Source organism: Mustela nigripes, chromosome 4 (genome assembly GCF_022355385.1).
Source record: "Mustela nigripes isolate SB6536 chromosome 4, MUSNIG.SB6536, whole genome shotgun sequence".
Lineage (NCBI taxonomy): Eukaryota > Metazoa > Chordata > Mammalia > Carnivora > Mustelidae > Mustela > Mustela nigripes.
In genome coordinates this window covers 116,182,794-116,200,456 of record NC_081560.1, presented here as the reverse complement: position 1 = coordinate 116,200,456, position 17,663 = coordinate 116,182,794, and the positions used below count along the sequence as shown (strand labels likewise).

At 43.1% G+C, this 17,663-nt stretch overlaps 1 protein-coding gene across 4 annotated transcripts in view; it reads left to right on the top strand.

Moving 5' to 3' along the window:
• Positions 1-17,663, top strand: part of MTR (5-methyltetrahydrofolate-homocysteine methyltransferase) — a 110,193-nt gene that overhangs the window by 66,425 nt on the left and 26,105 nt on the right. For all 4 annotated transcript variants that reach the window (XM_059397370.1, XM_059397371.1, XM_059397368.1 and 1 more), the window contains exons 19-24: positions 863-952; positions 2,223-2,375; positions 4,164-4,271; positions 5,403-5,503; positions 12,028-12,095; positions 12,683-12,803. In XM_059397370.1, the coding sequence (XP_059253353.1) occupies positions 863-952; positions 2,223-2,375; positions 4,164-4,271; positions 5,403-5,503; positions 12,028-12,095; positions 12,683-12,803 (641 nt within the window). The remainder of the gene's footprint in view (positions 1-862; positions 953-2,222; positions 2,376-4,163; positions 4,272-5,402; positions 5,504-12,027; positions 12,096-12,682; positions 12,804-17,663) is intronic.

Sequence of the window (17,663 nt, the reverse complement as noted above, 5' to 3'; positions counted from 1 at the left end):
GAAGATACACTGCCGTTGAGGAGTGGATGGGACTGAGAGCAGCTAGTGGCTTGGACCATGTAAACGTGGAAACAGGGCAGGGAGGAGTTTAGAGGAGATGTAGTCGGTTAGGACTCGGTGAGTGGCTGTACGAGAGGAATGACGGGGTATTAAAGAATGCTCTGTAGATTTTCAGTTGGGGCGAGTGATGCCACCAGTTGACGTGGAGAGAACAGATGAGGTCATGTGGTTCACTTGGTAGGCCGTGGTCATGGCACTTTCTGTCCCTTTGCTGAGTCCATCAACTTCTTCCACGTCTCTCCACCCTGGTTTGTGATGATGACTCGTGCTCAAGGTTCCGGGTCCAGTTTGGATCACGCAGTATAGTCTGTGGTGTCTGCTCATTCGGCCCCTGGCATGTGCCTTCTCTGGTGTCTAGCCCCTCCACCTCCCCCAGGAAGTGCCAAGTACTTGAGGGCGTAGGCGTGTCCTGCAACTCTTGGATGCCCACCCTCCCATGCCGTCTGACTCCGGCCACCAGCTCTCTGTGTGTATTTCTGGGTGATGATGCCGTGTGTGGTGGGCCCTCGAGGTCCTTCTCATGGGGGGAAGAGCTTCTCTTACTGCCCTTGAAATCCTTTGTTTGATGTTGTTAACTTATGGGAAAGAAGAACAGGGTCTTGCTGTGTCCTTCTACTACAAGGTCAAATCCTGAAATACCTCTCCTTGTCTCTGCTTCCCGCAAACATTTATTGAGACCTTAATTCATGCTGGATGCTCAGCTATGCGCTGGCCGTATAGGAGAAGAATGAGGCATAGGATTTTGCTGCTACATAGTTCAATGAGGGCCTGTTAATACCCGTCTGTCCTAATTTCAACTCAGACACATGGCAAAGGAGGGAAGAAAGTTGTCCAGACTGATGAGTGGAGGAATGGCCCCATCGAAGAACGCCTGGAGTATGCCCTTGTAAAGGTGAGTTGTGGGAGCGCTGAGGGAGTGTGAAGTGACGGCTGGAGGCACCTCGTGCTTGCCTCGTGTGGTGGCTGGAGGGGGCAGTCACTCGAGCAGCCCCAAGGCACCGTGGGCCAAGTCTGGAGATATTTTTGGTTGTCACAGTAAGGGGTGGGAGGTGTTCCTGGCATCCAGTGGCTGGGGATGCTGTGGCATCCCATAGCGTATGGGAGAGGCCCCACATGACAGTTGTTCAGCTCACAATGTCCTTAGTGCCGAAGTTGAAAAACGCTCTCCTGGACCAAGTTGCTGTCTTTTGATCAACAGGCAAGTCCTGGCTCTTCTGCTGATAATTGGGATTTTTTTTTTTTAAGATTTTATTTATTTGTCAGAGTGAGAGAGCAAGCACAAGTGGGGGAGGGGAAGAAGGAGAGGGAGAAGCACACTTCCCACTGAGCAGGGAGCCGGACACGGAACTCGATCCCAGGAACCTGAGATCATGACCTGAGCCACAGGTGCTTCACTGACTTAGCCACCCAGGCACCCTGATAATTGGGATTTTAGACAACATAATCTCTTAGCTTCAGTGTCCTTATTTGTGGTCTGGAAAATTTCAGACTTCTCTTTTTTTGGCTCTCAAATTTAACTTTTAACTTCTTGAAACTTTTGAGATTCACATATTTGAAGTTGTGCAATGTCAGCCACATCCAGGGGTCCTTGAACTGGGGACACGGGGGATTAGGGCTTGATCACTAAAGGCTGGAGAAGTCCGCAGAGGCTTCATGGGTTTGAACTTCATGTCAGAGTCCTGGCCATTGTCATCCTCCCACCCGCCCCCACCCCCACTGCCGCCTTGGAGCTTCATAGTGACAAAACGTGCTGATGTCACCGGAGATCTTTAATAACGTATACTCTGCTAAACCACTAAGATGCAAAAAGTGTATTTTATGATGAATTTGAACTTTACTTACTGGTATTCCTTCTCTCTCAGATAACTCATTTTTACTGAGTACTTAACGTTTTATCGTTCCCCTGGCTAAGCATTTTACATAGGGCATTTCATTTAATCCTCAAAATAACCACCTGAGGCAGGAAATATGTGACATTTTAATTTAGGAAACTGAGGCTTGATTAATTGCTTAGATTACTGATAGGAACCAGGATTTGAACCCATGCAGTCTGATTCCAAAACCTGTACTCTTAAACATTTCCATGATTCATTCTTGATTGGCTATTTGGATGTAAGCCGATTTTTAATGTGATTTTTTTTCTAACTTTTTTTTTTTAATAGGGTATCGAAAAACACATTATTGAAGACACTGAGGAAGCCAGATTAAACCAGGAAAAATATCCCCGGCCTCTGAATATAATCGAAGGGCCTCTGATGAATGGCATGAAAGTTGTTGGTGACCTTTTTGGAGCTGGAAAAATGTTTCTACCTCAGGTTGGCAAAAGATGGGGAAGGGGAGGGGTAGTTTTTACAACCTAAAAAAGAAGACTTTGTCTTTTAATAGTAAGTTCGGGTGTATTTCTCAAGTTTTGATTTTGATAAGAGCTCGTGGACATTTGAGATCAGGTCATTCTTTCTCTAAATGTGTCAGGAGGAGTGTCTGGAAGGTCCGTCTTGAGGGTGAGTGCTGGCTCTAGGTCATCTAGAAACTGTTAGCATTCTGATCTGCATGATAGATCTGTGTCCCATCTCCTAAGTCCCAACACCCATCTGCTCTTCCCTCAAGTTACAGTAAAACCCAAGATGTGTGTGAAGTTCATAGCATTCACTTTTGATTCACCAGCTAGTATCATCTTTAAGGATACGTATTTTGAACAAATCATCACCATTTGAAATAGTGATATACATTACGTCTTATCTTTCGAGAAAGCCAGAACTCTCATTTTGATTTATAGGAGCAACTGGCCATATCGGTGAACAAGCTTCTCTTGAGTCGTCAGGGTTAGGACTGTGAGGCAAACACAAAACGTGAAGGCCCTAGTTTGGTTTCTGTTTGTTTTAATTACTCATTCTATACTTAGTTAATTGCCTGTTTCCTTCATAACATTCACCCCCTTTTTAAAACAGCTTTATTGTTTTATAATAAGCATATGACAAAGTTCACATATGTAGAGGATACAGCTTGATGAGTTTTAACATGCATGCACCAGTGAAATCCTCCCCACACTCGAGATAGGAACGTTTCGTTGTCACGCCCTCGTAATTTCCTCCAGCCCATGGCAATTCCTCAGTCTTAGTTCTTGATGGTGTTGACTTATTTTTCACTTGGTGTTTTTGAGTTAACATCAGGCATAGAGACAGTTTGCAAATGTGGTTTGAAAAATGTCTTGAATCCCTCCCCCAACCTCTACCCCTCACCTGAGCATTTTTACTGGAGCCTCGTGTAGTTAGCAGCCCTTGGAAGTTGACATGGATGTAATGCTGTTAGAGAAGGACTTCATTTGGACTTCACCGGTTTTCCCACTACTGTTTTCTTTGTATTCCAAGATCCCATGATGCTTTTTTATCCTGCCTTCCTCAGTACAGTACAGTTATTATGGACACTGTCCCTGAGATTGAGTTTGTCTGATGTTTGCTCATTTTTTGGCAAGAATAAAAGTGATCCTGTGCCCTTCTCCATGGATCATATCAGGAGTTCCAGAATGTTGCTGTGTCTCATTACTGGTTATATGAACTCTGCTCATTTGGTTAACAGTGTCTGCTAGGTTTCCTGCGCTCTGAATTTACTTGTAGAGAGAAACTTGGGAGACTGTGCAAATATCCTGTTTCCCATCATACTTCCACCTGTGAATTTTAGCATACATTGATGAATTTTGTAAAAGGCCCTATTCTTGCTTAAGCAGGAACCTTAATTATAAGTGGATTATAATACTAGGGATCGAGAAGAGAAGGCTGAAAAAGGACTCATGGTAGACAAGAATACCTAGAACTTGGAGAAATGATAGACAGCCTTCAAGGCTGAGAAAAAATAAGTAAGAAAGACAGAAAGACAAAATTAAGAAGACAGAAATCACAGTGTGCAGTTCCTAGTCTTATTTTCCTTCTGCTATACCCTGTTCATTGTCTTTCTCCACAAGGAACTTGTTCCTTATCTCATCTGCTGTCAAAAGTGGACTTCAGTGGTCAAAACTTGCATTCTTGATTGATGCTGAAATTCACAAGCGGGCATTAACAACCATTCAGGGTCAGGTAAAGATGCCTGACTCCATGTGTTTTTCCTAGGTTATAAAGTCAGCTCGAGTCATGAAGAAGGCTGTTGGCCACCTTATTCCCTTCATGGAAAAAGAAAGAGAAGAAAATAGAATGCATGCTGGCACAGAAGAAGAAGAGGCAAGTCATTTTGTCCAGGCTGCTGGGCCCTGTGAGAAATTGATCTCAGAGACTTAGGGGGTGAGATAGGGACCACGGTCTTGGCTATGCTTGTCATTGAAGGTGAAATCGAGCAATGATCTGTTTGACCAAGAATCAGAATATCCTGGGATTTTCCTTTGAGTGTGGCTTTATGAGTTTTTAATATGAACATAGTTTTTCAGACAGAGCCCATGATTTCAAATCAAGTTCGTTCATTCCTCTCCTCACCATTTACAGAACTCCTGCTATGTGCTGGGCACTGTGCTCCATACTATAGCTACAGAGCCAGGCCCCTACCCTTGAGGTAATTGAGTGATATTTGGCTTTGGAAAACCTCTTCCCTGATTTGTCTCTGCATACTGGTAATGTCCTTGGCACTGCCTCTGGATCCAACTTAATTCCTGTTGGCTGTACCACCAAAGTAAATCATTAAGCTTTGACCTTGTTTAGCTGCCTGTGAGGCTCAGCCAGCTTTGGCCTGTAGGATTCTGAATTCTCATATTGATGTGAGCTTGTGAATGGCTCCAACATGGAATCCCACTTGCCTTGTGTGCTTTTTCTTTTCTTTTTTTTTCTTTTGAAAAAAATGATTTATTCTTTCATTCATTTATTTATTTGAGGGAAGGGATGCCCACAGTGCATAGCACAATGGTATTGAAAAAATAAACTATGATAAAATGCCCCTGCCCTGGGCTGTTGAGATGGTGGTTTGGGTTCTGATGGGACCTGTGTACTCACCAGCTTCTCCCTCTGTTCCCTCCGTCTCCCCTTACTGCTCACCTAAATACTTGTCAGACAGCGTTTTTGCAGTTAAGGATTATGTTCTTCAGCTATAGGACTGTTTTGTAGTTGACATAACCTGTTCCTTGAGGTGATGGAAGCCCCGGTTGACGCTCCCTGGGCTAACCAGCGAGGCAGGCCTCCTTCAAACAGCTAGGGCCAGCAGCTTTCTACTGACAGAGCACATGACCTAGGTTCTAGGTCTGTTTTTGAGGTTGTCTCGCTTGTACGACAGGGCTTTTCGTGCCAACACCTGTCTGGCTGCAGGAAATTAGGGGATCTGCTATAAGGTGAGCGTGGCGATGCTCAGCTGTGTGGCTTTCTCCCTAGGACCCTTATCAGGGCACCATCGTGTTGGCTACCGTGAAAGGCGATGTGCATGACATAGGCAAGAACATAGTCGGTGTGGTCCTTGGCTGCAATAACTTCAGGTGAGTTAACACTGACCTCTTTCAAACCCCTTTCATATTTAAAAATAAAAGCATTAACAGGCTGATTCTTTGTTGGTCAGAAAGGGTAGGGTATGGCCGTGGATATTGTAGGTGATTTTTAATTTCTGTTTCCTGTTTTTTACATTTTCTGTGTTGAACCGCCTTTTCAGATGAAAGAAGGTAGTAATTAATCTGTGATCTGTGTGGTAAGTACAAAAAGGACAGTAAAAGCTATTCCAGCAGGGTCAGAACAACCAAGAGCTTCTTGAGGATTGACCTTGGGCTAAGACTCTAATGAACATCGGGCTCCTGCCCATAGCCAGTGGCATGGAGCATATTCTGTTTTTCTTCTCAATAAACTGCCATGTTTTAGAGCCGAGATCCTACAAGACTTCGGCTCGGTGGGGTTTATAAGAAGGCTTTGACTGTACAATTCTCTCTTCCCTCTGCTTAGAGCAGGACCATGCATCCCTCTTGGAAATGATGAAGCTAGATTTTGAAATGTTGTATAGAAGAAAAGCCTCTGGGTGATATATCTCATTGTAGTGAATAGTCAGCCCTCAGTTACTTCTGTGTGAGAGCTGATGACCTATTATAAGTGTATGTTTTGCCCAGATTTTAGCATATTCTTTGTGAACAGAAACCTAATAGAACTAACACCTTCTCTGGTCCATGTCCGGCCACCAGTTCCTTTGAATCCAATGGACTTCTTTCCGATGTGCTATTTTATCTCTGAAGCAGGGAGCCGTGACTGCAGGGCATCTGTGCCCTTCATAGGCGTCCCCTGCTGTCTTGTAACAAGTCCCCATTGGGCCCTTCCCTCCTCTCAACTTGGTTAACCACCTCTGCTTTCCAGGCCAATTGAATGCATCCAGGCACTCTGGAAGGCTGGGGTTGGAGGCGCTGGGTCAGGATCACACCTTTTGGCCTCTGTCTTCACAGGTGTTTCCCTTAGCTGCCTGCCCGCTGTCAGAACACTTAGCACTATCTTCTCTATTCCTATTCTAGGAATATTGTTCTTGGAATGTATTATTTTTTCAATGATAAATGTATTGGAGATACCAGGGAGGTGGTTGTAATGAGATTTCACCCATAAAACAGGCATTTGGATAAGGTGTTTGCTTCCTGAAATCTACAAGACACCTCCACTCTTGTCTCACGGTTTCAAATCCCATGTCGTTGGCTTTGGTTTGCATTCATTGCAGTTAGTTAAAATTGAATTCAGCTCGCGAACGTCTGTAGATCGTCTCCTACACACCACACATTGTACTAGTGACACCAAAATGGTTTAGTTGACTTTTCTCAAGAATTCAAGGAATTTGCTGTTTATAAGGCTAAATAGCCAAGTACATAGTCAGCTGTGATCATGGGACAGCAGCTGTTCAAAAAAGTAGTTTGTAGGTAAACCTTCTAAAGCAATTTATAAATTTTTTTTTGTATTTGTAATTTTTTATTTTGAAAAATGGGTAAGTAGCTAGGAGAGTCACACTAGGAATGTGTTTTCCTCCAGTAGAGACATCATAAGAGGCCAGGGAAAACTGTGGCGTTTCTCCAGGGTGCTCTGAGTATAGAATGTCAGCATTCGTGAAAGCCTGCTTATTAAACCCGAGGCTTTCCTCCAGCACATCCAGTCCTCTGTCTTGTGCATTGGAAGTCTGCTTATCTTCGCTCATAAGTCCAACTGGAGAAGTATCTTCTGGTGAAACTGTAGTTATTCCTCATATAAAAACACAAGTGAATGTGCAGTTGTTTTCTATCCTGTCAGACACCTTTGGGGTCTTGTGTCTCCTAACATGTGGCCTCCTGGTCAGTTTAATTTTATGGCGTCAGCTAGCAGAAAAGTGCCCGGATAATCTCCCTTATGTAGTTAATTGTATGCTTTTGCTGAGCATCAGGGTTCTAGATGGATCTGGGGTGGAGTGTGTGGTTCTGGATCTGGGATGAACTACCCAGCTAGTGAGTGAGTCTAGCAAACGATCCAGTATCAAATCCTCGTGCAACTTTCTAGTTCCTGGCTCTTTGCCATTGATGCACTAAATTTCATAAAATGTAAGAACTTTCTTCTTTGTGAAGGAAAAAAGAGTAAAGAGAACTCAAGATGATCGTTCTGTCTAGACAGAGGACGTTTTTGTGGAGATGACGCATTAGATTCTGTGTTACAGTAGCGTGTATAAATTTGAGAATTTGAATAGACCTCAGGGACGGATCCACTGAGAGTCTAGCAACACCTAACATTTGTTTACCACTGCACAAATTAGACAGTGCTTTCATAGCATTGTTTTGGTTTTTTTTTTTCTGTCTTCTTTTCCTGGTGTTTTTCTTTTCCTTTCTTTTCTTTCATCCTTCCTTCCATTTTATGGTCTTAATCCTGCTCTGCTTGCTTCAGTTACTGTCTTTCTCACTTTACAGACGAGGAAACTGAGGTGTCGAGAAGTTAAGTGTTTGCTTCATGGTCACACAGCCAACAAGGGGCAGACCATAATGTGCTCAGGGCTTCTGACTCCAAAAGTCAGGACTCTGCTCTGTCCGTTTATCTTAAGGTATTGATTCTAGTTCAAAAGTTCAACAACTTTAACTGTACTGTTTAATGTTGATATTCCAGTTAACATTCCTCTTACATAATTTAAAATATTCAAAAATGCTTTCTGATCAAATCGTACATGAGAATGGATTTTAAATATACTCCTCACTAATTATTACATAGAAAATGTGGATTTTTTTTTCCCCACGAAAAACTGGGATATGTCGAAAGTAATTTTAAAATTGGATATCCTGTATCTAGTACTTTAAAAATATGGATCTGGTGAAACAATAACAGAGGCCTGTTTATATTTTAATAAGTGGTTGTTAATGTACATGTAGAGTATGAGTGAAAATTAAGCAGCGTATAGCTGTGAGTGAATGGAATCACGTTAGCACATTTAGCTGTACTAAGTCAGGGGCACACTAATCCAGTCTCCTGTCCACCACACATGCTCACTTGATGATTATTCATAGGCTTTCATCCTGGGGTCTGTGGGGGTGGGAGGTGTGTATGGGCCTGTGTGTTTTCTGGTTTTTCAGCTTTACTGAGATGTAACTGACCTGTAACACTGTGTAAGTGTAAGATACTGACTTGCTATACCATGTTGCAATTTGATGACCACCATATGATGATGATGACCACCATATGATGACCACCAGCTTCACATAATTAATTCTTTCTTGTGGTGAGAACGTTTTCTCCACCTCTTGGCTAACCCATGTTACCACTTACCTTTTTTTTTTTTTTTTAAGATTTTATTTATTTGTCAGAGAGAGAGTGAACACAGGCAGACAGAGTGGTAGGCAGAGGCAGAGGGAGAAGCAGGCTTCCTGCTGTGCCAGGAACCCGATGTGGGACTTGATCCCAGGATGCCGGGATCATGACCTGAGCCGAAGGCAGCCGCTTAACCAACTGAGCCACCCAGGCATCCCTACTGCTTATCTTTTTGATAAGAGCCCTTCAAACAGATTTAAGGTGATACCCCATTATGAGTTTGATTGGCATTTCCCTGCTCCTTAGTGATGCTGAGCATCTTCTCATATACAGGTTGGTCTCTTATGTCTCCTTTGGAAAAAATAGCTATCCAGTTTCTCTGCCCAACTTACTACTTTTCAAAGGGAGACTTTCCAGAATTAATTAATTAATTAAAAGATTTTATTTACTTATATGACAGAGAGATCACAAGTAGGCAGAAAGAGAGGGAGAAGCAGGCTCCCTGCTGAAGAGAGTGCCCGATGTGGGGCTCGATCCCAGGACCCTGAGATCATGACCTGAGCTGGAGGCAGAGGCTTAACCCACTGAGCCACCCAGGTGCCCTTTAAGGAGAAATGGAAACAGACTGTTAGTTCCGCTTAAGCTGATTGGAAAAGGTCCATGGGGACTGCAGAGTGGTAGGGTACTGCCATCTGGGGGTAGCACCTGTGAATTGCAGGGTCAGAAACGAAATTCTTTGTTCAGTTCATTTCCAGGGACCGCAGACAGGAGGCACCCGGAATGGATGTGGATACATGGCTCTGATTTTCCCTTTTAATTCTTCCAGAGAGGAAAAGGGACTTTATTTATTACAGTATTTTTAAAATTGTATATATTCTTAGATCGTATTGGATGCCTTTGCTAAAACAGCGAGGGCAGCTTACATTTTTTTCTGAATTAAAAGCCCAAATTAGGGGCTTCTTGGTGGCTCAGTGGGTTAAACCGCTGCCTTCGGCTAGGTCATGATCTCAGGGTCCTGGGATCGAGTCCCACATCGGGCTCTCTGCTCTGCGGGGAGCCTGCTTCCCTCTCACTCTCTCTGCCTGCCTCTCTGCCTACTTGTGAACTCTCTCTGTCAAATAAATAAAATCTTTAAAAATAAAAAATAAAAGCCCAAATTAAATGCTTGTGTCCAGAGCTGTTATAAGCATTCTAGAAAGATGATTTTAAAACCAGCATTTTCTCATAACATTTATTTTTATTCTCTTTAATTTCTCATGTGGCATAATATAAGGATGTATGTAAGACGTGGCCTGTGGACATGGGGCATCAGGCTCTAGGTGAAGAAGGGAGACAAGGGAAAGCCCAGGGGAACAGAAAATGGAGCTGTGGTGGAATCAGGACGTGGCAGGGAAGGTGAGGGACAATGGCAAGGGACAATGGGAAGCAGGGCCACAGCCACGGAAGGCAGGGATGGCCAGAGTTCCTCAGGGCCAGCTGGGTCCTCATTCTGGACCCTTAGTGCTAGTCTCTTCCTGGCCTGCCTTCTTTCTTCCTTCATCTAGCTGATACCTACTTATTCTTTCAAAATTCAGCTCAAGTATCACCGTCCTGGGGTGCTTCAAGCTCCATTTGGATAGCTTAAGAATAGGGGGCCCATGGGTGTCTCAGTTGGCTAAGTGGCTGACTCCTGACTTCAGCTCAGGTCATGATCTCAGGGTCATGAGATCAAGCCCCATGTTGGGCTCCACACTGGGCGCAGAGCTTGGTTAACATTCTCTCTCTCCCTTTCCCGTTCCCCATCCCCAATTACTCTCTCTCTCTTAGAGAGAATGAAAGAAAGAAAGAAATCTTAAACTTAATATTCTGAAAATTGAACTAGTAGTGGCCATTAAGATGCTGACTCCTCCCCCTCTGACCTCTCTGCCTACCGTTTCCTTCTTTCCCCCATTCTGTCCAGCAACAAGCTCTCCTCACTGTCCTCAAACCAAGCAAGCATGCATGAGATGTTCCTGAAAGAGACATTGCTTAAAACAAGAAAATGAGAGCAAGTTGATTCTTACTATCATACTGATGATTTTTAATGGAATTTTTAAAAGTATATATACAATGTTGAATACAGTGGGCTTTGAAAGGTATGCCTTTTCGTCTTGATTTAAAGGCAATACACTAATTGAATTTAAATTTAAAAATGTAATATACTGTTTTGCTTAGTTTTATATGCAACAGTCTATACTTAGTCATAGCTTCACAAAAGATCCAATTACCAGAGTTTTTCAGTGTGCAAAAAAAAAGAAAATGGTGTGTTCTGATTCTTCTTATAACCTCTGGTGCCACAGCATTAAAACCTGCAGCATTTCCTCTAACAGGTCACTAGTCACATACTGAAGGTAGTTACCGTTTGATCTAAAATTGTCTTGGTTTTTACTGAGGAGTCTGCATGTGCTGATTTATTTGTCAAAAAAAAAATTTAAGTGATACGGGAGCAAACAAGTCAGTATAAGACGTATATAGCAAGAAGCAAAGCTCCTTCCTGCCCAGCAGCTACTGTTACCAGATGATACCATGTCAAATAGTAATTGTTAAGCATTAATTTTTTTTTATTAAAAATTATTTGGTGCACCTGGGTGGCTTAGTGGGTTAAAGCATCTGCCTTTGCTTAGGTCACGATCTTGGGGTCCTGGGATCGAGCCCCACATCGGGCTCTCTCTTCAGCAGGGAGCCTGCTTCTCCCTCTCTCTGTCTGCCTCTCTGCCTCCTCTCTGCCTACTTGTGATCTCTCTATCTCTGTCAAATAAATAAATAAAACCTTAAAAAAAGTTGTTTTGCCTATTTTAATGACATTGTGAAAGAAGTGAAAGTGCATGCTATGAAGTGCATACTCATGATAAACTTAAATTTTAAAAATGACTGGCATGGTGGGGGCTTTCTCGGTCTTGATGACAGGGGAACAGTCTTAACTTACCAGTTAACGGGCAGATGAAGTTTTATATGTTTTACCAGAGCTTAAAAAAAAAATGTCATATGCCAAAAATGACTGAATTGTATACTTAGAATGAGTGAATTTTATGCCATGTGAATTCTGTATCAATAAAGCTGCTTTAAAAGTCTTAGCATAGCACCTGGCATGTGGTAAGGACTTCATATGTGGTCATTATGGTTGTGATGGTTGTCACTGCTTCGTGAGCATGTCCTGGGGATTCCGGTTGCCATTAGATGAGTGTTTGGCAGCTAAGTAAACGTTCCTTTCTGCTCTGTCTCTGATGGGTTCTCATTAATTTCTTCACGTCTCTTTTCTGTCTCTCAGAGTTATTGATTTAGGAGTCATGACTCCCTGTGACAAGATCCTGAAAGCTGCTCTTGATCACAAAGCAGGTACTGTCCACCTGTGCTTCTGGGCTTTCCACTGGATGTCCTCAACCCCGGGGTGTGTCTGTCAGCGTATGAGGATGCCCCAGTCCACGTGGGACCGCTGGAGCATTTGGACTGTCAGGGGCCAGCTCCTGGGTGGGGGGCTTCCACTGTCGTTTGTAGTGGGGGTTGAATTGGTGAATAGGTACCCATGAAACTCCTCCTAGCTCTGAAGATGGGAAAAGGGAACAGGATTCTTATTACAGGGTCACATTAGATTTTTCTCTGGGTATCGTCATTTCTGTGTTTCTTCAGACACTGTGACATGTTCAAGTCTGGGAAATCATAAACAATATATTTTATTTGTGTGACTTCTGCAAACCGTGGCAAGCCCATTATTACAACTTGAAACTACAAATCGTATTTCCTACCGAAAGCCAAACAAATAAATGGAAACTCCCCAGAAAAGAGGTCATACAATTAGAAATTGGGAATTCAGATGAGGTCTTATGGTCTTTATTACAAAGGCTTTAAAGTGAATCTTGCATACTTTTCTACATTTTTTTCTCATTCTCCTTCTTGCTGTCCTTTTTTCTTTTTTGAAATAATAGATATAATTGGCCTATCAGGACTCATTACTCCTTCCCTGGATGAAATGATTTTTGTTGCCAAGGAAATGGAGAGGTTGGCTATAAAGATTCCACTGTTGATTGGAGGAGCAACCACATCAAGGTAAGTCATGCTAATGAACTTTTTGCTTTCCTTTAAATTCATTTAAATGCCAGTGTTTAAAAACAGTGATAAAAACAGTGATAAACCCTGTGTTTTGTTGTTGTTTTGTTTTTTATATTATGCTTAGCACATTGGCTCCTTCTGTATAAGCCCATGAACGTTTAGTCTCCCCCTGGACAAGAGTGACTGTACTTTTGGAGCATGGTCTAAGAAACGCCTTTGTGATCTCCCCAACCCTTGCCTTTTTTTTTTATTTCTTTGGCTTGTCATTGTCCTTTCCTTAATCCTCTCATCTCCCATTCTGTTCCTGAGATTTCTGATAAATACTCCTCTTGAAATCAAACCAACTGGAGAAAAGTGTGTCTTTTGGCACAAAGACATTGCTTGAACTGCAGCCTACTCTCTGTCTGGAGGCAGGTGTCTGATTGAGTAATTACAGGTTCCCTTGAAAAAACTCCAGCTTTATAATAGTTGAGGCAGGAGGCCAAGCTATCAAGAGTGAACCAGAAGATCACCTTGGGAAGTTGTTTTTGAAAGGGGGAACATTTGGAGAAACTTTCCGTTAAGCAAGAGAGAGTTTTAAGTTGGTCGCGTGACTGTTAATCAGTTTGTCACATTTTTCCTGGGGTCGTGATATTTGGTGAGAAATATGTTAATTATGGGTACCGTTGGGCTTCTTCTGACATGTTCCTTATGCTCTATGTCATTTACTTTGGCAGGGAATAATGCCCAGGTGGGACATTGAGCTTGGTCACCTGCTAGAATGCAGCTTATTGTTTTTCTTTTCTTTTCTTTTTTTTTTTTTTTATTTGTTTATTTGACAGACAGAGATCACAAGTAGAGAGGCAGGCAGAGAGAGAGAGAGGGAAGCAGGCTCCCTGCCGAGCAGAGAGCCCCATGCGGGACTCGATCCCAGGACCCTGAGATCCTGACCTGAGCCGAAGGCAGCAGCTTAACCCACTGAGCCACCCAGGCGCCTGCTTATTGTTTTTCTGATGCAAAAATGCAATGGAGTCCAGTCGAAGATATTCCAAAGTTCCTTTCACACTATAAGCCATTCATCTTAATTGGGTTTTCCAGAGAAACAGAATCAGTGGGGTGGATATATATACATTTACTTTATGTACATTGTATATGTTTACTCTGTATTGTATTATTAATGTATACTGTATATTATATATACAGAGAGGTTTATTTTAAGGAGTTGGCCATGTCATTTTGGGGTCTGGTAAGACTGAAATCTGTAGGGAAAGTCCACAGGCTGGAGACCAGGCAGGAGTTGATGTTGCAGTCTTCCTTCCAAAGGCCATCTGGAGGCAGGATTCCTTCCTCATTGGCGCACCTCTTCTTTTATCTTAATCTTCAACTGATTGGATAAGGCCCAGCCAAGGAGGAGTAGTCTGCTTCACCCAGAGTCTACTGATTCAAATGCTCATCACATCTAAGGAATAACCTTCACAGAAACATCTAGAATGATATTGACCTAGCTCCCATGGTGTGGCCAAATTGACGCATAAAATGAACCATCATCCCATGTATAACCTGAGTGGATCATTTTCACAAGTAGTAACAGTGTTGTGGGTCATTTATTCACTAACTGCTTTTCATCCTTGAAGGACTCTATAATATGTCCATTGTTGCTCACCTTACAAAACTGGGTTTGTTTTTCCGCCCAGGACTTACCCACTAGAATATGGGGCAGATTATTCTTCAGGGGTTTGACTACCCATTGAGAACTGGGGTTTCAGTGAGCAGGGTCTTGGGTGTTTGATAGTTGATGATTTTAATGTGAATATTCATCAGCCTAGCAGAGAGTGACCAGAGAATTTACAGACTGTTGTAAGGATGAAGTACGTTTTAAGATCATGATTGTGAAACCGAATACCTGTGACACTGGTTTCCAAATAAACTGTTTTAGAAGGCAGGACACCATACTGAGGAATTCGACTTCAGGAAACCATGCATAGCTCTTACGCAAGTTGGAATATTACAAATGGTCCGTTCTGTCATATTTCTTACCAAGTAAGAGATTAAAGAGGATTTTAAAAAACATTGGGAAGCAACATAACGAGCTCCTCTAAGATACACCATACATAAAATTAGCCACAAATGCCTCCCAATAATGAGAAACTGGCAAGTTAGAATTAAGTGGGTCAGAAGTCACCTACTGTCTCTCCATGCTCCTGCAAAACTTCGGTCCTCTTCGTCTGGGAATGGCGACATGATCCTCCCTGAAGGTGGAAATCTGGGTCCCATGACCTCGGGAAGTTCCTTCAGCTCGCCAGTGCTCTGTTAATGTATGAGCTCCGCCTTTTCTCTTGCTGTTCTCTTCATGCCTCTTGCAGTTTCTGGGAAAATAATTGGAAAATAAAAGCCAGTCACCAGATATGTGTTCCCTTCTCCAACGTGATGCTAGAACAGCCCTGGCAGGATAGATTCCTGTGCCATCTCTAAGAACCTCAGCTCGAAACTCCCCCATGCTGACTCCATTCTAAAGCAGCGACGGTGGGCGAGGCCTTATTTCATCTTCCTCAAGCCCTCTTCTTTAAGGAAACTCTTTCCCTAAAACCTAAGTCAAAAAGAAAAGTACACAAGTCAGAAATCTACAACTCGATTAATTTTTATAAAACTGTACCTCCGACGTAAGTACATCTATATAAAGACATGACGGTTATGGTGCTCAGGGCGCTGGGCTGGGTCCTCCACGGAGTCATCCATGACAAGATGGCCACTCTGCCGTCTCCCATCACTGCAGCTTGTTGTTGCCTTCGTTTCAGCTTCATAGACATGGAGTCCTGCTGTGTGTGTTCTTTTGTGTCCAGCTTGTCTTGTGCACCGCTATGCCTGGGAGGCCCAAACTGGTTGTTATCATGGTGGTTTTTCCACTGTGGTATGTGTACTATCTGTTGTATAATACACTGTGGCTTATTATCCAGGCTGCTGTTAGTGGACACTGGCTTTTTCCCAGTTTGGGGCTGTTTGGCAGAATGCTGCTGTGCTTGTATTTCTGCCCTGAAAGCAAACTTGCTGGGTCCTGTGTATACGATCATCAGCATTCAGCATTGCTGGGTGGTTTTCCAAAGCAATTGTATTAATTTACACTCCCGCCAGCAATTAAGGGAGTTCCAGTTACTCCACACCTTTTTCAATTTTATCTATTTTCGTATGGATATAGTAGTATCTTGGAATGGTTTTCATTTGTGTTTCTCTGCTGACTAATGACATTGGCTACCTTTTCATGTGTAGGTTGACCATTTGGTTAGGCTTTCTAAGTCCTTTTTTCTTTTTTTAATTGGTTATTCTGCCTTTTTTCTTGCTGATTTATATGCGTTCATATTTATATTGGATGCAGGCTCTTTATTAGATGGCAAATAGATTCTTCCATTATGGCTTGCCTTCTGCTGTTTTAGTTGTATTTTTGGATCACAGTTTTTAATTTTCAGGAAGTCTGATTTATCTGTCTCTTCCTTTACGATTAGTGCTTTTTGCATCTCTCTAAGAATGCCCTCTACTTCTGGGAGAGTCCGTTTTGCTGGAAGGCAAGGAATAGTTGGGGTGTCTCAGAAGCCCTCTGAGAGCTCTTGCTCTAACCTCCCACAGAGCTGTGGAGAAAACAGCGTGTTCCATTTTTTTGCCTTTGTGAACTGTTATTTGAGCAGAGGACGGCTCAAGACTCCCAGGTTGTCATGAAGGAAGATGAGGGGCTGTAACATGTCCATGGCTTTTCCAGATCTCAGTGGCCTGTGGTGGCGTGATGGAATTAGAACGGTACTCCCAGGACACTTGCGATGAGCCTGACGGCTGACTGATGGATCCTGGGACGAGTTGAAAGGGCTCTACAGCCGTGGGGTCGTGTGCGCGTGGAAGCATGCCTGGAGTTCTGTTTTTAACCTGTAGCTCTGAGAGGATAGAGAACTGAATGTTCTCCTGTCTGTAACGCATATTGTTTTGTATCACAAGTGAGAAAGGACTTGCATGGAAATCTGGTCCTGTTATCTATACAGCTTCTCACAGGCACAAGTCTGGCAGTTAGCACTCAATTTTTAAATGGTTCAAAGCCAGTAACAACAGAGTGTCTTTTTCAGTTATTTTTTGTGAATAGTAGAGAATTCAAAAGGAAGTCCCATTCCTTGAAGAGAGAGGTCATTTCCCAAGTTTTTGTTTCTGTTTTTTAATGAATCGTTAGGAGGCAAGATGCTGAACCACGTAACTGGCGTTGTTTTCCTCATTGCATTGGCTCCCGGGAACCTTGGAACTTGGGCCGGGGTGGGGGGGGGGGGGGGAGGATTTCACAGACCCGACTTCTGCGTCTGACCCCACTGCTGACTGCCTCCCGTCTTTGTTTCCCCAGACTCTCATTTTTCTCATCAAATTCTGAGGGGTTTTTTTGGTCATGCTGCATTTATATAAACCATTTTAATTCTGGAAGGATAAGGCATGAAAAAAATGCTTGGATTACTTGTTCTTTTTCAGAGTTTTTAAAAAGACCTTCTAAAGTTAACACTGTCCTGCCCGTTGGGCAACCGTGGGGGGGCCGGCACTGGTGAGGGAAACAGCAGACAAAGAGCTGAGATTCAGCCTCAGGGCCCAGCCCTGTGCTGTTGGTCTGTCAGAGGGAAGGAGAGAGTCCAGTGTTTTTTATCGTTTCAGGCTTCAGAGAGAAGTCTGCTTCCCACTGGAGATGGTTGCATAATGGAAGCTTAGAAGAAAGTAGAGTCAATGTCATTGTTTTATAAGGAAACCAGAAGTGTCCTTGTTGGCCGACCCAGCTCAGATTTGTGGCTGCGCTCATTTAGCTTTGTCAGTGTGTGTGTGTGTGTGTGTGTGTTTGCATGTGTTTGCATGCGCGCACGTTTGCGC